Source organism: Zonotrichia albicollis, chromosome 6 (genome assembly GCF_047830755.1).
Source record: "Zonotrichia albicollis isolate bZonAlb1 chromosome 6, bZonAlb1.hap1, whole genome shotgun sequence".
Taxonomy (NCBI): domain Eukaryota; kingdom Metazoa; phylum Chordata; class Aves; order Passeriformes; family Passerellidae; genus Zonotrichia; species Zonotrichia albicollis.
In genome coordinates, this window is record NC_133824.1 from 58,114,179 (window position 1) to 58,137,255 (window position 23,077).

The 23,077-nt window shown below is 47.5% G+C and overlaps 3 protein-coding genes across 5 annotated transcripts in view; 1 reads left to right on the forward strand and 2 right to left on the reverse strand.

Moving 5' to 3' along the window:
* Positions 1-2,033, reverse strand: part of SLC38A6 (solute carrier family 38 member 6) — a 37,491-nt gene extending 35,458 nt beyond the window's left edge. Inside the window, exons 1-3 of one of the 2 annotated variants that reach the window (XM_005491656.4) lie at positions 1,799-2,033; positions 1,165-1,286; positions 402-475 (exon numbers count right to left, since the gene is read on the reverse strand). In XM_005491656.4, the coding sequence (XP_005491713.2) occupies positions 402-475; positions 1,165-1,286; positions 1,799-1,957 (355 nt within the window). In that variant the 5' untranslated portion in view covers positions 1,958-2,033. Of the gene's footprint in view, positions 1-401; positions 476-1,164; positions 1,287-1,411; positions 1,676-1,798 lie in introns of those variants that run through there. The other variant, XM_026796206.2, reaches the window with a different exon arrangement.
* A 76-nt stretch (positions 2,034-2,109) lies between these two features.
* Positions 2,110-10,913, forward strand: TRMT5 (tRNA methyltransferase 5). 2 transcript variants are annotated; one of them, XM_005491635.4, is made up of 5 exons: positions 2,110-2,245; positions 4,156-4,805; positions 5,084-5,208; positions 6,668-7,322; positions 8,270-10,913. In XM_005491635.4, the coding sequence occupies exons 1-5, from the start codon at positions 2,145-2,147 to the stop codon at positions 8,332-8,334; spliced, it is 1,596 nt and encodes a 531-aa protein (XP_005491692.2). In that variant the 5' UTR covers positions 2,110-2,144; the 3' UTR covers positions 8,335-10,913. The 2 variants fall into 2 exon arrangements, with proteins under 2 accessions (XP_005491692.2, XP_026652006.2); XM_026796205.2 differs by lacking the exon at positions 2,110-2,245 and adding an exon at positions 2,302-2,755.
* The window catches only part of MNAT1 (MNAT1 component of CDK activating kinase), a 119,994-nt gene continuing 107,311 nt past the window's right edge, over positions 10,395-23,077 (reverse strand). Inside the window, exon 8 of the mRNA XM_074543957.1 lies at positions 10,395-11,541. Within this exon, the coding sequence (XP_074400058.1) occupies positions 11,421-11,541 (121 nt within the window). The 3' untranslated portion in view covers positions 10,395-11,420. The remainder of the gene's footprint in view (positions 11,542-23,077) is intronic.

Below are 23,077 nucleotides of genomic sequence, written 5' to 3' on the forward strand. Positions count from 1 at the left end.
TGAATGGTATCCATTTCAAACCATGGATTAAAATATATGCACTACTCCTAGGAGAATGAAAAGCTGCTATTTTATTGCTCTTAATCATTCACTGAAGTAGTGAGGTTCAGCCAGCACCAAAATAATTTTGCTGCAGAAATACAGGATCCCTCTGGAAAGATAAGAGAGGCATTTGGAAGAAAATTTAAATCAGAAACCAGTCAGTTTGGCATTGGCTTTGCATAAAAAGACTCAAAATCCTGGTTTTAAATGGCAGATATTAATTGTTAAAACATTAAATATTTCAAGGTCAGTCAATCAGACACCCCTGTTAACTGCAATCTTTATAGTGGGTCATGTCTCTGTGATAAAACTGAGGAAATGTTTCAGAGCTCACTGTCAGATAAATGCTCTGCACTTACCAGTCTGAGTGCACATACTGAGCAGGAGAAACACAGAGTAAGAAGCAAGGCTGGCAACAATCAGCAGCAAGATACTAAAAACCACAAAACATTCACAATTAAGCACTTTTACAGTACAATGAACTTTCGAGCTTTAAGAATGCTACTCTTGCAAGAACTAAGCTACAGGATTTCCTCATTTTATGGCTTTTATCTGCTGACTATGGTTCACATGGTTTCTGATCTTCCCAATACTTGCCAAGTTGCCCTGATGTTGGATTACAGGATGGCCAGAACCATGGGAGTCTGAGTGTGCACATAAACACAAACACACAACCCCCAGTGAAGAGACACCAATGCTTAGGAAATGGATAAAGTGACAATTCCAGTGGCTTTGGCCCCATTACCCACAGGTCAGCAAAAGTGCAAACAAAAGCAAGGGTTCATTCAGAGTTTTCAGCCACATATCCATCCTATTCCACAAGGCCCACTCCTGGAGCTAAAGGAAACCAGATTTTTGAAAGAAAAATACCAATCTATCAGGAGTAATGGCCAAGAAATTGCCACCCTGTGGCAATTTAATGCAACATCTGGGTAGGACTTATATTAGGTCAGATCTGAATGACTAAATCAAAAAGGGGAAGATCTTAATCAACAATTCTGAAAGGCACAAGCTATTTATTTCTTCCTCAGATTTGCACAGGAGTCTCAGTATTTTTTTTTCTTTAATTCAAACCTACAATGGGAGTTTAGAAGTGAGTATATGTAAAAACTGAAAACTTACCTAAACCCCATGATCCCTGTGTTGGCCATGGCATAGGATAAGCCAAGTATCCCACTGCCCATGATTGCATTCATTAAGTTAAACACTGAGAAAGCAAAGGAAGAACCATGACTTGAAGAACTCTGTGAAAAAGACAGAAAAACAAAAAGCACAATTAGTGAAAGAAATCTTTTGTTCTTTCCTAAAATGAAATTCAAGGGAGAAGGAGGCAACAGTCAACTTCTCCTTCTCCAATCTAAAATCTCACTTCTCATTCTGACACGACGCAGATCCTCGCGCACACGATGCCGTGAGCATCCCAAGACGCCCACAGAGAGCCTGGGAGCACAGCGGGGGCAGAGCGCAGAACGAGCAGGGCAGGATTCAGGGCTGGGATCCGGCTGTCCCTGCGTGCCCCAGCAGGGCCCAGGCAGCGCTCCCAGCGCTCAGCAGGCAGGGAAGCGAAGGGATCAGGAGCAGCCATGGGAGCAGAGGCTGATCCCCCCCTCCTCCAGGTGATTCTCCCGTCCCCGGTGCTGTCACCGCCCCTCACTGCCCCGTCCCGCCGCCCTTTGAACCCGCGCTGCCCGAGCCTCCCCTCAGCGCCCGGCGCAGCCCCCTCAGGGCGCTCCCTCCCGCCGCCCCTCACACGCACGCTGCCCGGCGGCGGCGGCAGCAGCGGGGCGGTCTCCCGCTCCTCCTCCTCCTCCTCCTCCTCGCCGTCCTCCTCCTGCCGCTCGCGGGCGGACAGGTACCAGCCACGGGCGAGCAAGGGCCGGACCCGCCCGGACCCCCAGGGCGGCGGCGCCGCCATCGCCCCCCGCGCCCGCCGAGCGCCTCTGAGGGGAGCGCCGGGGGCGGGGCCAACCGCGGGCGTGGCCGTAAGGTGGGCGTGGCCACAAGTGAGGGGCGGAGCCGTGCCCGCCCCGCTGAGGGAACATAGAGAGGCGTGGTATTGTGGGCGTGGTCATTCCTGGCCCCGCCCCTCACGCTGAGGGGGCATGGAGGGGCGGGGAATGGTGGGCGTGGCCACTGCTGAGCCCCGCCCAGCCCGGCGCAGCGGCGATGACGCGCGCGCGCGGCGCGCGGGCCCCGGCATGAGGTGAGGGCGGGGGTGGCGGGGGGAGACAATTCCCTGAGGGGAGAGCGGGATAACCGGGGAGAAAGGGATAATCGCGGATCGTGTGCTGAGGGAAGGGACGGTGTCTCTCCAGGGGTGCCTTGGGAAGGTGGCGGCAGTGGCCTCCAGCCAGATCCAATGTTGTGGGCGCCTCTGTCCTGTGGGTTTAATCCAATACCGAGAAGCGGCAGGATGAGAGGCCATGGCCCCAGGTTGCGCCAGGGAAGGCTTAGTGTGGACATTAGAAAGAATTTGGTCACAGAAAAGGTGATCAGACATTGGAACGATGTCCGGCAAAGCGGGGGAGTCACTGTCCTGGAGGTGTTTAAGGAAAGATGGGGCGAGGCACCCCGTGCCATGGGGGTGGGTGCTCGATTATCCCGGAGATCTTTTCCAGCCGATTCGATTCTCTGATTCTGAGACCCACAGCACCCCCAGGAGAAGCAGGGGGATGCTGAGGGCTCTGGATAAGGGATTTCTCCTGTGCACAGGGTGAGCAATGCCGTGTGCCTTTCAGGAGCTGTGTTCTGCCAAAAGCCTGGCTCAGGGAAAGGGGCGGCCTGGGGGATGCACGGAGCGGAGCCGGGATTGGGGCAGGCCGGGATGGGAGCAGGAGCAGCCTGGGCAGGGTTTGGCACGGGAGGTTTGTGAAGGACAGAGCAACACAGCCTGGTGTTACCTTGGAGAGGGGCAGCGCTGAGGGAGGCACGCAGGAGAACCAATTTCCCTGCAGAGTCTCTCTCTGAAAACAAGCTTATAAAAAAATCAGGAGGAACGCCAGCCTCCAGCACCACTTAAACCATTGGCTCCTACCTTGGAGCAGCCAGTGCCAAGGCAGGGAATTTGGCCCTTTTGGTCTGTCTCTAGTGGAGGAAACCATTTAGAGCAGTGTGAAGCCACTTTTCCAGTTTCCATCCCGTGGATTAATTAGGGCTCAGTGGCAGGAACAGACATTCCTGGTGCTCCTCTGGACCTTATGGTGGACATTGCATTTAATGAATGACCTTTCTGGCATGCACCTTGTGACCGTGTTCACAGGGGTCCAAGGATGAGGGAAGAGAGGAGAATCTGACTCCATTTTTCAGAAGGCTGATTTATTATTTTATTATATACATTATATTAAAACTATACTAAAAGAATAGAAGAAAGGATTTCATCAGAAGGCCAGCTAAGAATAGAAAAAGAAAGAATGAATAACAAAGGCTTGTGGCTCAGACAGAGAGTCCAAGCCAGCTGACTGTGATTGGCCATTAATTAGAAACAACGACATGAGACCAATCACAGATGCACCTGTTGCATTCCACAGCAGCAGATAATCATTGTTGACATTTTGTTCTTGAGGCCACTCAGCTTCTCAGGAGGAAAAATCCTAAGGAATTGATTTTCATAGAAGGTGTCTGTGACACACCTCATGGAGCAAAGCTCTTACAGAGCATGGAACCTCTTACACTGGGGCATGGCAGGCAGAAATCACCCAAGAGTTACCATGACCACTGTTGCTAATAACTGTTTTCTAGCAACCACTGCTTGGTAATGAATTTTACCAGACACAGGAGGGATCCAACAGGAGTAGGATCAAGACAGTAGAAATATTTCCATTTGGCTTACTGAGATTAAAATCACATTTATTAGAACAAAGAGAGGTCATTGTGTTTTGGCAGGAGGGGATTATCTCACTGCTTGAAGTCAGTTAACATTTGAGTCTGAAAGTACATTTGCAAAATAACAAATTTGCAGCATATATTTCATAATAAAGAGCTTTACTAAACTATTGTGGATTGTTTGGTACAGATGGAAATTCTGGTTTAAGAGAACAGCAAATCCATGTGATTTGCAGCCTTTTAAATGGAATGATTACATAATGTCTATAAAATGAATAATTTCTCTTCTAGGACTTTGTGGAGATTGGGATACTGTGCCAGACTACTGAAAACTAATCATTTTAGAACAGCTGCATCAAATCCATCATTTCCAGCAGTTTGGATGCTATTGGCACAACATTCTGGCACAATACCTGGGCTCTTTGTAGTAGTTCAAAAAAACACTTTGTTCACAATGCCCGAAACCGTGGAGGATAAAACTAATCCAGAACTGTATCTGCCACATCCTGGAGTGCGTGGGATGACAGTGCTCAACAGAGAGGCTTTCAAAAGGACTCTGGTTGTTCCAGCTCTTAAAGTCAGGAAGGAAATTGTGCACAGAGTGCTGAAGTCCCTGAAACAATCGGTACTGAAGCGCCCCGGCCTCAAGCGCGTGGTGGAGGACCCAGAGGATGAGGACAGCAGATTTGTTATCCTGGATCCTCATCAAGTGCCAGATTTCTCATTAGGGGAGTCAGAGCAGCAGGCCCTGAGGGAGCTCAGTGTCCCTGCTGAGGTGTGCAAGCACCAGCTGGAGCTGAGCTATGAGAATTTCAAGTCGGAGGAGATCCTGAGGGCCATCCTTCCCCAGGGCCAGGAGGTCACCTCTGGCTTCAGCCGTGTGGGCCACATTGCTCACCTGAACCTCAGGAACCACCAGCTGCCCTACAGACACCTCATTGGTAGGTGCAGCAGCTCCTCTCTGCAAGGTGTTTGTGCCATTTGTGTATTGTTAAAAAGTTGCTGTGCTGGGGGGCACAGCTCTCACAGTGTGGTGCTCTCACTGCCCTGTGCTGAAGTGTGTGCCTTGGACAGGGCACAGCTGCAGCCCTGAGTCATTGTTCCAGCACACACCTACTTCTGTTAATTTAGCTGTAAACAGCAGCTTTGTTGTGGCTGTTGTAAAACATTGAAAGGTCCTAGTCCCTTAACCATAATTATCTCCCACCCTCTCTTTCAGGCCAGGTGATAATGGACAAGAATCCAGGAGTCACCTGTGTAGTAAATAAAACCAACATTATTGACAGCACATACAGGAACTTTGAAATGGAAGTGCTTGCTGGAGAGAGCAACCTGGTGACCAAGGTACAGGCCTTTCCCCTGCTGTTTTCAATTTCATGTGCTAAAACAAAACCCAAAGGAATCTTCTGGAGAGGTGTGATGCAGGGATGCTGCTGGGACCATTCCTGTGCACAGTGCCCTTCCTGACACCTGCCTGAGCCTGAGGCTTGGCTGTTTCTGCTGCATGCCTTTGTCCTGCTCTGCCCAGGGCAAACTCAGCCACAGGGATCAGGAAGGCATGTGTTCTTCCAGTTCACAGCCTAGATTTAGTGATGTGGATTTGAGCTAAGAAAATCCAGTTTCCTGATTTCACCAAGCCTTGTACAGTGGCTGGTACAGAAATTTCTATCTCACCAACTTTGCAACTTAGGCAACATTTTGCCTTTGTTGCCTTTGCCTTTTTTCTCTCCTGTCAGCAGCAAGACAAACCTCCTGTCTCCTCTGCTCTGACATCTATCAGGTGCAATCACTGTGTGACTGCCAAGTCTTCTTCACATAGGGCTTCTTGTCTGTACATGGAAACTTGGCCACTGCTTCCACAAAAATATTTTATCTGTTAGCAGCTTTATGCTTTCAAAGGAGAAAAAATGAGATTACCAAATAAAAGTTGAATAGCTTGGTGGAACATCCTGTTCACGCAGAGAGAAGGCCACTGGATTGTCAAGGCAGCAGTGACAATGGAATGTGCTGCAGATGGTGTCACCACACACCTGGCACAGCATGGAGCTGCATCCAGGAGTGCAGACACTTCAGACACTTCACTTTGTTTCTTGCTGGCAAAGCAAACAGTGTGAGATCTGGATCCCAAGTTACTTTGGAATCACAATTCCACATGCTGGTGCAAAGAGAGTATTGTCTTGCATCCCATTCTCATCTGAATGAATACTGTTCCTTTTCAGGTCTGTGCTTGAGACAGTGGTCATCCCAGAGCCTGGGTTTGGATCAGCCTGCAGACTCTGTCACCTTGGGAGATGAAATACAGCATTTTTCAAGCTGCAGAACTGGCTCCCAGTGGCTTTGACTTTGGCTGACGGTTCCTATTCTTGGGCCTGTCATTCTCAGACACTTATTTACTGTGTGCACTTCACAAAGGAGGGCTTGAGGCTTCTTTCCAAGCTCTGCTTTCAATAAAGGAGCTGTCAGCCAGCCACAGAGCTCTTGAAAACCCTCAGATTTTTGTAGGGTCATTTGAAGTTGCTGCTTTATTTCCACCTGGTGATTGAGACCTGCATAATGCCAGCTATCAGGATTGATAGTGGGGACATGGCTGTGTCTGATGAGTTGATCTGGTAAAGAATTAAGATCTGTTTATTTGATTCCTTAGCTGATCTGTTTGTTTAAGATTCACATATGCCACCAGTAGGACAATGCTGATGTACATGTTAGCCTTTGACAAGGCACCTTAATTTTCTTAATTAGGATAATGCTTAAATCTGCCTGGCATTTGAACACAGAGGCTTAAACAAACGTTTTGGACTTGCAGGTCAAAGAAAATAACATTTCCTACGAGCTGGACTTCTCCAAGGTGTACTGGAACCCGCGGCTGTCCACGGAGCACGGCCGCATCGTGGCGCTGCTCAGGGCCGGCGATGTTCTGTTCGATGTCTTTGCCGGCGTCGGCCCTTTCGCCATCCCGGCGGCCAAGAGGAGGTGCCGGGTGTTTGCCAACGACCTCAACCCCGACTCCTACTCCTGGCTGCTGCACAACTGCCGGCTCAACAAAGTGCACAGCCAGGTGAAGGCGTTCAACATGGACGGCAGGGCCTTCCTGCGGGGGCCAGTGAGGGAGGAGCTCAGCAAAGAGCTCCCGCTGCTGGGGGAGGAGCACCAAACTGCGTTCCACATCGTGATGAATCTGCCAGCCCTGGCTGTGGAGTTCCTGGATGTCTTCAGGCATCTCTTGGTGGGGGAGCCCTGCAGCCCTGCCGGCCTCCCCACTGTGCACTGCTATGGCTTCTCCAAGCACAGCGACCCAGCCAGGGACATCCAGGAGCGGGCAGAAGCTGTGCTGGGAACCTCCTTGGCTGGGCGCTGCTCCACCTTCCTGGTCAGGAACGTGGCACCCAACAAGGAGATGCTGTGCCTCAGCTTCCAGCTCCCAGCAGATGTGCTCTACAAGAGGCCCTGCCCTGAGGAAGGTAAGGAGCAAACTCCCCACTAGCATTGGGATTTCAGGCTGCACCTTGTGCTGCTCCCACCTGCTCAGCCCCGTGGCTGTGTGACATTGGCTGTGGCACTGAGCACGGAGCTGGCCAGCAGGACTGAGGGCCTGCATGTGTGCAGCAGCTGCAGGGCTTTCCTTGCTGTGCTAACAGCAGCCTGCTCCTCTGATCCCACCATGAGCTCCCCAGAAAAATGGACTGGACAGGATCACCCCACAGGCCATAAACCAGACCTCCATGCCTCAGGTTGGGGCACCCAGTGATCCCTGTGGGCCCTTCCAGTGCAGGGTATCCAGTGGCTCTGTGATCTGGTGCCAAGCACACGGCCCTGTCAGCTCAGTGCTTCCAACTGGAGCTGTGTTTTTCCCAGATCAGTGCACTCCCAAGGGACTGCTCCCAGCTCTGACCTCCTTATGCTCACACAGCTCTGGAGTCACCACAGCAGCACAATCAGGTTCTGTACCTGACTGAGTTTAACTGAGACATAGACACCCTTGGAGATCTTCAGTGCTGGATTTGGTTGTTTGTGGGGTTTTTTTTATTTATAATTGTTCATTTAAGAAACTGGTTGGTTTCAATGATCTTGGGCTTTGCAATCCATGACAAAGGGAGCAGAGGGAGGCTCCCATCTGCAGGTACACGAACTGGAAGTTTTTATAAAGTTTTAATGCCATTACACTTATTTTTATGCTGTTGTCAGGTTGCACTGAAATGTAGGTCAGAATGCAGCTTCATACAGGTTTTTGCAAAGTCTTTTTTGGCTTTCAGTAAAGACCCCCCATTACTGCTCTAAGAGTTTTCATTTGTGACTGTTAATCCTCATTTTAACTCTCATCTCTTCCTGTTAAATCCCTTACCAGAGCTTGTGGTAGGTCAGTCTGTTTATGTACATTAAATAACTTGCTTTTTCTAACCTTTTCCAGCAAAACCAGCCTCAAAACGTCTCTGTACCAGCCAAGATTGTTCAGAAGAGAAGGCACTGAGTTGAAGACTATGGTGACTGCCTTAGTTTGTGTAAGGGATATTTGGGGTGTCTCTGGTTTACCCCTTGAGTTATGAGGAGCAGAGCTGTGTTCCCATCGAGTTGCAGCTTTATTTTGGGGGCCTTGCTTCCTGCAGTCACCTTTTCTTCTCATTGTGGGATCGACTGAAATTGCTACTACAAAAAATTAAAGCTTTATTCTCTTATAATAAACGTGTTTTGGTACTTGCCTGCTCTCTATTGTTTCACACCCTGTGCTAACTCAGTGGCAGGGCCTGGGGTGGTTTTCTGCTGCAGCATTTTGATGATGTGCAAGTTGTGGGGAGAACAGACTTTTGTGTCTTGTCAGGCCTGGGAAGGTGAGTGATACAACCCCTGCCCTGGATTCTCCCTGACAGATGTGTTCTGCTTTCAGAATATTGGGTTGTGCTTAGCAGATGCACAAACAGCTCTTGTGTAAGCAAGGTAACCTTTCAAAAGCTTAACCTGAGATACCAAAAAGGCCTGATAGCCCAACATCCTGAGGTTTTGAGTAAAAAATTCTTTTTAACACCAAGATTTAGTTAGGGATTAGTTGACTCCTGACTCTGTGTTTGCCCATGGTTAGAGCCAGAAAGACTTTAATGTCTTTTGCATGTTTGCAGATGAAGTTCATGCTCTCATTGCTGAAACCAGCACCTGAAAAACAGTTCTGTCCTCCTGACACCGTGTCCTGCCGTGGCTTCTGTGCCTCTGCCCTCTCCAGCTCTCCCCACCTCTGCCTGCTCCCCTGCTGCAGTCCCTGGATGATCTTTCTGCCTGGCTGCTTGTGTTCTGTGGGGATTTGAAAAGCCTCTGCCTTTGATTTCCTTTTCTTACCCATCCAAACTATTGTTGGGCAATGTCAACCACAAACAGTTTCTTTGGCCGGAGCACTCAGCTCGCCCTCTCTGTTTCAGATATTTTCCCCCAGCCCAGGCTCTGAGCTCACACCCAGCCACCAGATGTGTGTCACCCTCGTGGCCCTGCTGCTGTGGCCCCAGCCCTGAGCCTGCTGCATTTTTGGTTCTCACCCAAACACCACCGAGGGCCACGGGTTTGTTTTGCTGGTGGCTCTGTGTGCCGGCCTTTCCTTCCCTTGGCTGCGCAGCTGTGTTGGGATTGAGCCCTCGAGCTGCATTCCTGCAGGATCTCATTTATCCATCCCCAGGGAGGCTGTCCTGCCTCACCTGAGTATCCTGAGCCCTGCCTGGCCTGCACTGAGCCCCAGCCTCCTGCTCAGCCCTGCAGCTCCAGCCCATGCTCTCCTCCCAGGCACGGCTGTGCTGGGATTCTGTCCCTGCTCTGCTGCTCTCCAGCTGCTGCCTCCCGCTTCCCACAAACATCTGAAGGCAGCTCCTGTTCTCCAGGGCCCCCCACCAGCACTGCTGGAGTGGTAAGGCACTGACTGAACCACTCTGGGATGGTGCAGCCACCCTGGGATCCCTGTGACTTCACAGCCCCAGTTCAGGGCTTGGCACCACTGCACCAACCCAAACCATTTCTGGGCCAAAATATGTAACTCTGACTTTCACTACAGTGTCAGGGCAGGGAAGGATTTAAAGTGGTAAATTTTTTTCTCCCCTGAAGAACCAAATGCCAGTGTTATTCCAGCAGCATAACTTCAGATACCAGTCTAGCAGATACATCACTGTGCTCATAACCAGGGATTTTCCAGCTTTCTGTGCAGCTGCCAGTTCTGTGTACACGAAATGACATAATAAATAACAGCCAAGCTACACACAAGTTAATGAGTGTATTGAAATTATGAATATTAATATGCATATGCAGTTCTGCATTCATTAGGGCATGACCTGGGGCTTTACAGAGTGAATCTGAAGAGATCATTGGTGATCTTTGCCAGCCTGGGTGAGCCTGGGAGAGGAAAGAAAGGAGAATAGAGGAGGGAAAGATCTGATCTTACCTCTGCCTTCTGGAACATTCCTTGTCAGCAGCTGTTCTGGGCACAACCAGGGGGATTTCAAAGGGCAATGGAAATTTTGCCATCTTCCCCCATTTTCTTTAAAAAGAAAACACCAAGTCTGGAATAGATCTCATTCATCTCTTTATTACAGCATAGAAAAATTACATCCATCTAGTGCACTCTCAGAGCAGGACTCAGCAGCTCTAAAACATGGCCCAGGGTGGCTGTGCTGAGCAGCCTCCCACCCCCTGCCCTTGGTCACAGCTCCATCACAGGGAGCAGGCCAGGAATGCAAAAAGGATCACATCAGGTGGCAGGGACCATCCCCAAAGCCAGAGGGATGTTCCCACCTAAAGAAACTCCTGAGTTTATGACAGAAAAGTTGCAAATGGAGATAAACAGGAAAAAGCAAACATACAAAAGCAAAACAAACAAATCCCAAAAGGGAACCCCACAATTTTGACTACTTCAGTGACTTTGTCATGTACTGGCATTTCTTAGATTGCTTCTAGAGCACCTCAGCTGAAAGACCTTGAGCTAAAGCTTTTTTCCCAAGCAAAGGTAAGAACCAGTGACACAGGGAGGAAGGATCCCACACAAGAGCTGTGTCAGCATATTTCCAGAGTTTCTTGTCTCATCCAGCTGGCAGGAGGAAAAACCCACTTGTCTAAACTGGGAAAACTAGTTTTATGGGAAGAAAATGCAGGCTTGAATATTGACACTAAATGTTATAATCAAAATGGCATTTAAATACTTGTGCAAATAAAACCCTGCAATAAGAGTAAAACCACAAACTTTATTAAAGTCTGGCTTTATTTAAAAAAAAATTTACAAGTGTATTTCTTTAAGCCTCAAACGTACACAGCAGAGTTATTCACATCTTCCATTAGATGTGGCTTATTGCTTCAGCCTCCCTCAGCACAGTGCCACATGAGTAACGAGTTTCCCCCTCCACAAGAATGTTCCTGCCATTTTACACAGCTCTGGTGCAGGGGGGGTTTGGTTTTTCCCTTTATCCCTGGAGCGCAGCCGGTTTTGCACCAGAGCGGGGCACAGGGCAGCGGGTGCGGCCCCGATCCCGGCCCGCCTCGGCTGCCCTGGGCCGCTCCCGGCCCCGCGGGGTGTCCCGGTCCCAGCCGGTGTGCTCGGGCTAGCTGGGGTGCCAGAAGAGCCCGCTGAACGCGTCCTGCAGCGCCCGGTGACAGGCCAGCGAGGACGTGTAGCCCCCGGCCAGGTCCTGCGGGGAGGCGGCCCGAACGTGGGTGAGGTACCTGCGGCAGAGAGCAGCGACATTTCAGAGCACAGAAACACAGCAAACACCCCGAGTTCACAGCACAGCGCGGCTGAGAGAACCTCTCAGGAGAAAGCAAGGAGATGGAGCTGCCCACTGCCCACAGCAGGATAAACGTTCTGTGAGTTACAGCAATGACACAGCTCCAGCCAGGCTGCCCCAGCCAGCACCCTGGTGGCACAGGGCTAAGGACGCCCAGGGTTTGTGTTCTCTGTGCCTGCCCTGGGGTGGCTCATGGCCCCACTCACAGGCCCTGCCAACACAAGGACACCACCAGGAGGGGTTCAGCTCTGCCACTTCATGCCAGACACTCCTCCAAGCTGACTGTGCTGGCTGCTTTAGGGCTGAGCTTCCTTGAGCTACCTGTGCCTGGAGCCCTCTGACCCTGGGAATCAGATCTGTGGGAGGCCACCATCACTTTGGCTAAAGAAGGCTCTAAACTTCCCCATTAATTAATCATCATCACCCAATTGCAGAGCCATCTAATTCTACCCCAAACCTTCCAGAGCACTGACATGGAAGCAGGAGCTGACATGGAAGCAGGAGCTGATATGGAAGCAGGAGTTGACATGGAAACTTCAGCTGACATGGAGGCAGGAGTTGACATTGAAACAGGAGTTGATATGGAAGCACAAACTGACATGGAAGCAGGAGCTAACATGGAAGCAGGAGTTGATATAAAAGCAGGAGCTGACATGGAAGCACAAGCTGACATGGAAGCAGGAGCTGACATGGAAGCAGGAGTTGATTAGGAAGCAGGAGCTGACATGGAAGCACAAACACTGCCTGTGCTGGCACTGCCACTCTTGGCTCCCCCTGGCTCCTTCCAAGGGCTCCACCCCAGCCACACACAGAGCTCCTGCTGCAGGATGGCTTCATCACCCCACAGCTCCTGCACCCCACGAGACACGTCCAAGACAGATTCTCCACCAGCTGTGCACCAAAGCCCATCAAACAGTCAGCTCAGAGCCCAGCAGGAGCAGCACAAGGAGCATCTCCCACCCTGACCATCAGACACAGCCCCACAAACACCGAGTGCTCTCCGCAGGGGCGCTCCAGGCGCTGTTTGGATTCCTCACTTGGTACATGTTGCTCCTGGGAAGGTTGAGTCATTCCACCTCTGGCTTGGCAATCCAAGCATAAACTTGCAAAACGCACACAGCCTTTTATAATGTTATCCCAAGAAACCTAAAACAGCTGCACTTTTGGCAGGAAAATACAGGACCACCAGTAAAATATCCAAAACAGTTGCATCTTTTAATTTATGACTGTACACTGTTTCCATAAAGAGTATATAAAACAGGTCAGATTTTATAGGTAAGACATAATAAACAGTCATACCCATTGATGCCATAAAAGCATAGAAAAAGAGATTACTGAGAAATGATTAATTACAGTTTTAAAAACTGTATTTCTTGCACCTAATAACCACAATGCACAGACATGAGCAATGTTTCTGAGGGATTCTTGGTGAGATGCTGAAGCTGAGACTGAATTTACCTCCTGTGACTGAGCTGAGGTGTTTTGTACCAAGCTGTGACAGAATCTGGCCCTCACTGCCAGACATTGGTTCCCATCAGCACAGACACAGGCAGGAGAGCACAAAGTAAAAATAAAATAAATCCTTTTAATAGTGCTCAGTCCAAAAGAATTTACAAACACAGCAACAAAGCTGGTCCCATCTCTTAATTTGCAAGGGGGGGTGGTCTGCAGAGAGCTCCTGGTTTGTGGCAGAACACATTTTATGGGTTTTCATTTTTTTCTTAAGATTCTTGTTTCTTGTCCCTTAATATTTTAAGAGGAAGATCTCATCCTTCCCAAAGGACTTTTAAAACTGCTGTGGGAAACAGGAGCTCCTTTCTCCAGCCAGGAATGATGGGCACTGACAACAACAAATAATTTCCTTCAAAATGCTGCTGTGAAACTACCTCTACCCTCCAAAACAGACAGTCTTAGTAAAATCAGTTCCCATCTTGAATTTCACTTCTATCATATTTATTTCATTGCACAACTTCATTTTCCCCTCAGTCCAGTGAAAATGGGAGTATTTTACATTTCAGTATTAACAAAGGTTGGTTGTGTCTTTCTCATTACTTTTCTTATCTTCCCTTACTTATATATCACTGAAAGGAGAAAAACAGAGTCTATTGTTTCCCTTTTTCTAGGACATCTGAAATTGGAGCATTAGTTTCATAAGACAACCTGACTTCAGCCACTGCAGCACTTACAGTTAATTGGGAGGTGATCTCTGCAGCAATACAAACTCATTGCCAAAAAGGCTCCCATCGACTTTTACAGCACAACCTGCCCTAATTCTCCTTACTCCTGTGAAACAAGCACGGCCTGCTGCTGGCTGTCAAGTGAGGTCTTTATTTTCTTGTTAAGTATCTGAACTTACTGCTCTTGACCCATTTAATTACTGTGGTACACCAGGCAATTGCAAAGAATCTGCCACGCCGAAGCCACACAATGAGCAGTGAATGCTTTTTGCTGCCTTTTCCCCATCTGTGCTGCCTGATCCCAGCCATCCCCTCCACAGGAGAATCTCTCTGAACTGGATTCCTGGGGTTTCTGGCAGAGGTCAGCACATCTTTTCATGTACACCTTTACAACAGCAGCAGGAAGAAGGGCTTGCCAAGTTTTATTTCCAAAAAGCCGAGCTCCGTTAGGTCCTGGGACCTGGAGGTAATTGCTCTCACTAGTTAGCAAATTCCAGCACACTGGGTCTGTTTTTCATAGGTTTATTTTAAGTACCTGTAAATCTTATAAGCAGAGAGCAGGAAAAAGAGGTTTGCTTTTTCTGGTGCGCAGTTTTTTAATGTAACTTGTTTTTACTGAGGGCAGACTAAACTCTGAAGTTAAAAAAAGCCTGCACTATTATTTTTGAGCAGGGCTGAAGGGCTGTGTGTTCCCTGCCCCAGCATTTCACACTTCCCATTCCCAGCAATGCCTGTGCCCAAACAAGCCCCCTTTCCTTGGCTGCAGCCTTTGCATGTTGATCTTCCCCATGAAGCTTTCACATCAGTCCAAACACATCATATTTTGTTCTTCATGAGCCTTGGGGGGCTCATTCCTGACCTTCAGTTTCTCATCACCTTGGAAGGGGTGGGAGGAAAAAAAAAGACAAAAAAAAACCCCAAAAAAACCCATCTTGTTTTCAAGGAAAGAGGTGTAATTCACACTCATTCTGGAGGCTCAGAATCAAGCTGATTGCTCTTGGGAGGGGTTTTCTTCATGTTTTCTCTTCTCCCAAGGCTGTGACACAACCACTTCACCAGGGCAGGACTGTGAGAGCTGCCTGGGCTCAGTGTGGCCCCAGAGCCCCTGCACTGTTCCTGAGAGCCAGAGCACCCAAGAGCAGCTCAGCAGCACCTGGGCCACTGGCAAACATCCCCTCACTGCTCAGCAGGGTGGGCTTGCTCCAGAGAAATTCAGGAAAAACGTCAGGAACAATCAGAGAGAGTGGAGAAACAGCACAATCAAACCTGGCTAAAATAAACACCAACCAAAAACCAAACAAAGCTTAAAATGCTCACCTAAACAAAGAAAGAGAACCAAACACAAACCAACAACCCCAAACCACCCCAGAGTATGAAAGTACCAGTGCTGGGGATTATTTCACACAATCTTTCCTGCCACCTGAGATAAACACACTCCCAGGGGTGTTCCTGCAGATGCATCATTTAGAGATACAGATGGAATAACTCTGAATTTGGCACACAGATTTTTTTTACCTATTAGGTATTTAATGGGAGTGAAGAAAAGAAAAATCATTCACAGGTTGTTTGACAGAGGGGAAAAAAAGGAAATAATTTCATTCTATTCCACAGAGTAGATTTACTGCTCATCTGATTATCTGCAGCATCCAAGACATAAAGTAATGGGGCAGACATTAGATCTGGGAAATTTTCCAGATTCATCATTTAAATAATAAATAGTGGTTGCATGAAGCAAGCAAAATACTCCAGTCTGGAAAACTGTGAAGCACTAGGAAGGCAATAGCATAGGCTGCTGCATTCCTGAGCCTTTCTGGAGACATTTCCACCAGATTTACCAATCCCTGGGATGAACTATTGCTGAGTTACTCAGAGGAGCTGCAGGGACTGGGTCCCATCAGAGGACAGAGCAGAGAGGAGCTAGACAGTGTCTGGCCTGGAATGCTGAGCAGTGTGTGCCTGGGTTGCTCTCCATCCCTGGGCAGGTACAAACTGAGCCCCCCTGCTCAGCTCTACCACAGGCAGTCCTTGCAGCCAAACAGGATTTGTTTATAAAATGAGCCCAGCTCATTGCTGTTCTCCACTAAATACCCCCAGGAAATGCATTGGTGATATTCAAATGTGGTGTGGTTCTCCCTCTCTCAGATTAATACGACTAAGGCAGGGCAAAACCACAAGGCACAAAGCTGGTACTCAAACCCAGAATAGCAATTCACCCTTCCAGGGAGTAGCTACAAGCCTGATCCTCAAATTAAAAAAAACCAAACAAGCAGATTTTCACCCATTTTAGCAGGCACTATTTGGTCAGTAAAATTGAATTTAGATGTTAAACCCACCAGCTGTGACTGGTATCAGAAGCTCCTGCTGAACACAGAATTCAAGTTTACCACAGCCACGAGCTCAGCCAGGGCTCCCCATGAGCCCAACCCAACTCCTCCCTGCCCAAGGTCACACTGCCAGCCCTGGCACTCCTCTCTTCCACCTCCAGACCCCACAGACAAATGGGAGAAAATCCATTTAATAGGTGCAATCACTGCAGGAGTTCTGTTATTTGTTTATAGTTTTTTTTCAATGCTTCTCTGTATACAATCACAGTATTAAGTGTGGATGTCAAAACAGGGCTAAGCATGGTGAGGCACAAATAGAGAGATAAAAAACACATTTTCACCCAGATTATGGCACTTTATGGACTGAACACAGCCCACAGTGCAGGGGTACAAGGAACAGTCACTCTAAATAGCACACCAGTTTTGGCTGCTATGAATTCCTGCCCAAGACAAGTGATCCAGCACAGGCACCACCCCTGCAGCCCCACCTGCAGACAGCAGTGCTGAGCACACCCAGCTTAGTGAGCCAGGCTGCTTTGGTAGTATCAATAACCTGTGCTGCTTTCTGAGGGCTCAGTGAGCAGAAAGTGCTCTCTTGTTGTAATCTTCGCTGCAGTGTTGTTCTTGCCTCTCTGCTGGGGCTCTTCTCCATTCTCTGCAGCACAGTCCTTCCTGTCTTCTCAGGGGCTCCTCTTGGGCTCTCGACCCACCCCTATTTATTTCAGTTACCTTCACGAGCTACAGCTGCTGCCCAACTAAGGACCCTGCAGCTGCAGCTCGTTTGGAGCAACTCGGACCCACACAGGTCTTACAATACAACATATATTCAGGCCCCCACACTCTCTGAGGTGTCAGATGAATGCCAGACCTTCTCCATGCCACAAACTTGCTCAGCCCATTTCCCTCACCCTGCCCCAGGAACCTGCTGCAGAACCATTGCTTACTCATCACAATCCTGATTTCCAGCAAGGAAATTTACTGCCTTCATCTTGCAAGAAATTCTGCAAAAGCAGATGCCTTCTGTCTCTAATGGATCTCTTTTTGCTACAGTTAAGGATTAAGAAAAAAATATAATTATGACTTAAAGCTCCAAGAAGTTTTAGGTTTTCTGAGTGAAGAACTCTGTTCTACCAGAAATAAACTTTCCCAGTAGAAAAGACAGGAAATGCCCCAGCCCAGCAAATCAATAGAAGGAATAGAGGACTCCTAGTGCTTCTTTTTAACCTCTTCCATCTGCTTTTTCTGAACAGCAATTTGTTTCAAGCACTGTCAGAGTTTTCTCAGGGCAGGACTGTGTGTAAACTGTGTGTAGTGAAACAAAGTCCTTTAAAATGAAAACAAAGCAGGTCTGCCAGAGCACACCTAGCTAAGATGAAACAGGACACAGTTCTGCTACCAGACACTGAAAGAGGCAAAAAGAGCCTCAAAATGTGATATTAGGTGTGAAACAGCTGTTGCTGATGAGCCAGTTCTGACTCCAAAGGTAGAAACTAGTGCTGAGCTATTCCCCCATGCTCTTCTCCTTTATAAAGTCCTTTCTATAAAGGACAAACCTTTTGGATCCTGGAAACCCAAAACCACCACTGTCCTGCTGCAGCAGTGACCCAGCAGCACCCTGGGCTCAGAGCTCCCTCCCAGTCAGCTGCTGCAGTGACCAATAATGGAATTTCTGAGGGTTTAAAGCAAAAACTACAGCACTTTAATTTCATGTTTCACATAAACTGTTTCCTCTGTTGATGGTGAAACCCATTCATGACCTGTAAGACAGATCTAATGACCCATCTGAGAGTTTATTACAGGTGACATCTGAACTGGTGAGTGCACTCATGAACCTTGGAGTAGAAAAACCTTTAAATGCAAAGGCCCAAAGTCACAGAAGCCCTCCTGGGTGGGGGAAGGGAACAGAATCAGATTTTCCCATACTACTTTCCCTGAAAACTTCCTCTTTTTGTGATGAAATCCAGAGCCCAGAGACCAACCATTTCCACTGCAAAGCTAATCCACTGGGGACTGGAATTCTTTATGACAGCTACCTCAAAATACACCTTCAGTGCTCCTCATAAAAACCCAGCTTTTCTACTTGCAGAAAAAGAGTTTTAAAAGAAGAAAAGTTTTAGAGAGCACCTGGTTCTCCAACATTTTCCCAGCACTGCAATTCTACTGCCACCCTGGTTTTTAAATAGATGTGAGACCAGACTCAGGTACTTGCATTTATTTAACACATAAACATTTGCTTTTGGAGTAACTGAGAAGCCAGTGCTGTTGCCTTGAGGTAAGATGAAAAGCTACAGAGAAATGGAGATCAAAGGAAAAGGAGCAATGCCTTCCGCCTCCCAGAAACTGATATAATTTTAAAAGAAGTGGATGTTTTAAAGTGTAAAGACAGGAAACTAATGATGAAAAAGGTTTTATAGAATAAAGGAGGCTTTGTACTCCTCTGCCCTGATATGCATTTTGCACATTTCCTCTGTGCAGGCTGGATGCAGCCCTGGGCCAGGACCTGCAGGCACTGCCAGAAAAATGAGATTTGGACAATTCCAGTCCCACTGCAGGGCCCTACCCACGAAGGCACCACCTCAATACAGCTATTTTATGTAGAAAAGTCTAGAAACTCCAAGTACAATGGACCACAGACTTTGAGATTACCAACTTAAAGCACTGTAACCTGTAGATATAAAAACTACTTTGAAATGGGACATAAACCACTTACATGGTGCAAGTGACCTATTTCCATCTTCAAAAGTAGCTGTAAATCCCATTACACCTGGAGATGTTACAAATATTAACAAGTTAAATAAACCTCTCTTGTCACTGGGGAGTTATCCAAGCTAGAGATTCACATTCAACAAGAATTCCCATGTGTAAATCCAGTCTATGTTTGAGAAACACATTTTGCCCCTCATATGAGGCCAGAATTCACAGTGGGTGTCTGCATATTCCCTTTGATAATAATCAAATGCTGCATTTAATCAGCTTCTCTTAACATTTCATCAGGCAGCATCACTTCAGAAGAGGTGTAACAGTTCCAGCCTTAGAAAATGTGAATACCAGGGCAAGAGAGCAGCCAGTGCTGTCTTTGGAGCACTCAGTGGTGCTGAGCTAATGTGGGAAATCTTGAACACAGTTTCAAAGTTAAAGTGATGACAGAGGTCATCTTGTTTTGTTGGGGATTTTTTAGTTGAAAAGAAAAACAAACAGCCCTGAAGCTGTTAAAATACATCACAGCCCCACTAAAAAAGAAAGGAGGAACATCCTGGCAGGTCTGAGGCAATGTGGGTTACAGGTTCCTGTGCTGCTGCAGGGTGGATTCAGACAAGGATTATCTGAAAGTTTTCCCCATTTTAGCACACAACTGCCTATTTTAAAATAAAAACAGGAAATGGAAAGCAGAACCTGCAAATACACAGATTCTTTGCAAGCAAAGGAAAACTAAAGGCTATGCAAGTTCTTTTTGGTCACATGTTTCAGTTCTATAATGGATATTTTATATAAATTCTATGTTGGCTTCTCTTTCTTTGATTATTGGGGGGCTTCCTCACATCTCATTTTCCTCACAGTGAAGTATTTAGTTGTTTGATGGCTCCACACATGTCAAAGAGCCACCACTGACCGTGCTGTGTAAACATTTCCCTTCTTGTTGCTCACCCACGCCTCTCCACACCACACGTTCCTGCCAGCTCCAAAACACGCACAGCCACTACCACCGGGATTAATTCCTTTTTCCCTTTAAACTGCAAGGATTTCTGCTTCAGCTCCTCCCCAGAGAGCTGCTGGATTGCTCACCCCCGTGCACCCAGCTGTCCCAGAGGTCAGTGTTTATTTCTGGAGCCGTGCTCACAGGAAGCCTTCCTTCAGCGCCAGCCGCTTCCGTAACCGCAGCGGGCCGGGATGGGCAGGGGCACCTGGTGCCCCATTTGTCACCAGCCCGGGGTCACCCGCCAGCTGTCGGTGCTCTCATCACCCTGCCCAGCACCAAGGCCTTCTCCTCGCTCAGGTTTCCAGCCCTGCACTTCCACATCCACTAAATCAATCACCCCCACTGAAAGTGCTCCAGGGTGCTGTTCACGTGCCCTCTGAACAGAGAGGAGAATGATCAAAATAATTCTTATCTCACTTGCTGCTCCTGGGGCTTGCAGAATGTGTTGGGAAGGTTGTTTACCTGAAAGAATTTAGAAACTGGATTCTGGTAGAGATTGTTTATGTTAATTAGCCTATCAGGTCCAAGATGTGTGGACTGTCAGTCTGGAGACAGTCATGAGTAAGTTCGTGATAGGTCTTGTTAGTGTAATATTCTGTAATACAGTATAATAAAGTAATTAATTAAGCTTCTAATATCATGAAGTTCTGCACATCATTCTTCCTGCCCATTGGGCATCGTAGCACTGATACTCCAACAGCTGCAAGGGCAGCAGCTGAGCAGCCCTGAGGTGTGGTATTTGCAGGGGTCAATCTGACTCCATGTTCTTAGAAGGCATATTATATTATATTATATTATATTATATTATATTATATTATATTATATTATATTATATTATATTATATTATATTATATTATATTATATTATATTATATTATATTATATTATATTATATTATCATGCTATACTATAAACTATACAAAAGAATAAAGGATACAGACAGAAGGTTACCAAGAATCAGAATGAAAAACTTGTGACTGACTCCTCAGAGTCTGACACAGCTGGTGGTGACTGGTCAGTAAGTAAAAACAATTCCCATGAAACCAATCAAACATGCACCTGTTGGTAAGCAATCTCCAGCCACTTTCCATAGCAGCAAAACAGGGAGAAGCAAATGAGATAATATTGGTTTTTCTCTGAGGCTTCTCATCTTCCCAGGAGAAGAAGTCCTGGCAAAGGGATTTTTCAGGAATATGACAGTGACACTGAGTGGCCCCATAGAGCACAAGGACACTGCAGGGCTGGAGAGGATTGCATTGGAGCTGCACTTTGTCCCTGACTAAATCAGGTTCTGCTCAGCTTGCACAGCACTGCAGGACTGGCATGGATTGCACTCACAGCACTGCAGCTGCACTCAGTCCCTGACTAAATCAGGCTCTGCTCATCCTTGACCCCAGGAAGAATGTCATTGAACACAAAGGCATTTTCTCAGTTGTGATATTGGATTTTTTTTTTCTTTTCAATGGGTAAAACAACCATTAAGCCACCATTTCTGTAATTGCAAAGCAGCTCTCTTTTTAATGTGTTGTGGAAATGTTCTGCCATAGACTGATCTCCAAATCCTTCACCTTTCCCACTGTTCTCCAACTCCACTCTTCCTCCACACACTGTGTTTAGAACAAAGGGCACAAGAAGAACGTGGATGTGTTTAAATATATATTATAACTCTGAAGAAGCCAACCACTGTTCTGTAATTTTCTACCTAAGTCAAGACTGTTTTCATGGACTTATCTTTTTTTATGTAAGGACAGGGCAAGTTCAGTTTTAAAGATACCACTGTGTCTTTTCTTCCCTGGGCTGGACTCTGGGAATACAGGCAAGAAGGGAGAACACAGCTTTTATTCTGAAAGACACTTCTTTTGGACACACAAACTCTTCTTTTAGGATAAAAACTCCCTCCTGTTCCTCCTGCTCTGCCTTTTTTCCATGTTCCACACACCCCACAGAGCCCCATGAATCCCCCAGCACACTGCCACAGATCCATATTGATGAACTGGGGCTCTGGGAGAGCTACATGAAAGAGATTCCTCCAGCTTCCATGTAAATTATGCATCTGTAGGCAAAGGGAGCCTTTCAGAACAGAGCACTCAGGAACACCTACAGAAGGAGGCTGGAGATGCACAGACACTTTTTTCTCCCTCTTTTCAGCACATTTTGCTTGGTGCTCAGCTCTGAGGCAACAGAGGAGGACAGCAGTGATTGTATCACAGAATGATTGGGATGGAAGAGACATCAAAGATCACCCAGTTCCAACCCCTGCCATGGACACAGGGATGCCACTCACTAGCTCAGGGCACAACTGCAGAGTCCAGGGGGGCTCTAAGCACACAGGAGATATTTTAGCCCCAGGAGTGTTGGTAAGGACCTGGATTTCATGCTCAAGGCTGGAAAAAGAACTGACCCAATGCTTTTCAAGTTTTTCTTGCATTTAAGGACTTGGTTTAGTCCAGCAGGGAAGAACAGAGCTCCTGGGTGAATCAGGCATGGCAACAGGCTTTGCCCCCAAAAGACTGCTGGCAGAAAAACATCCTATCAACACAGAAAAAGTGGCTATAACCTCAGCTTTGAAATACAATTTCCTCAGGCAGAAAGTCAGTTCTGTTTTCACTGTGACACAGCATCCTCTGTTCTGAGTAGCGATGAATTCACATCATATGGCAATTCCAGCTTAATATGACTCAAAATAGCACAAGAATTTCTAGAGGGTTTTTAGCTGCTGATACTGATCAGATAAGTAAGCTGCCAAACCTAATAATTATCTCAAATGAAAAACCATGAACTCTTGGTTATTCATTTCAGCTAATAAGAACCCAAAGTTATTTTCTTTAGGCAAAATGTGGAAAGTGTAATTGTTGAAAGCAAATGTTGCAGTTTGAATGACAGTATTTAAAGAAGATGAGATGGTTCAGGTCAGAAGAAGGTGAAAACCAGGTGGATTTCCCTTGCAGCTGCCTTGTGCTGTAATGCAGAGCCCCTGAGCCTCCTGAGGTTCTGCTGCTGCTGGGATCAGGTTTGCAGCTCCCAGCCAGGCTGGCCTTGGCTCCCCAGGAAGGATTGGCAGAGGTGGGAGGGAGCAGAGAGGGCAGGAGCTCAGGGAGAGGCTTCTCCTCACACCAGGGATGGCTGAAGGATGAGAAACATCTGCCCCAGGCAGGAGCAGCCTTTGGGCTGAGCTCTCCAACCCTCCCTGCAAAGGAGCTGCCCCACTCTGGCATGGGGCACTCACGGGTGGGGAAGGAGGAGGGAAAAGCTGCTCTGCTCTCCTGAAAATACTTT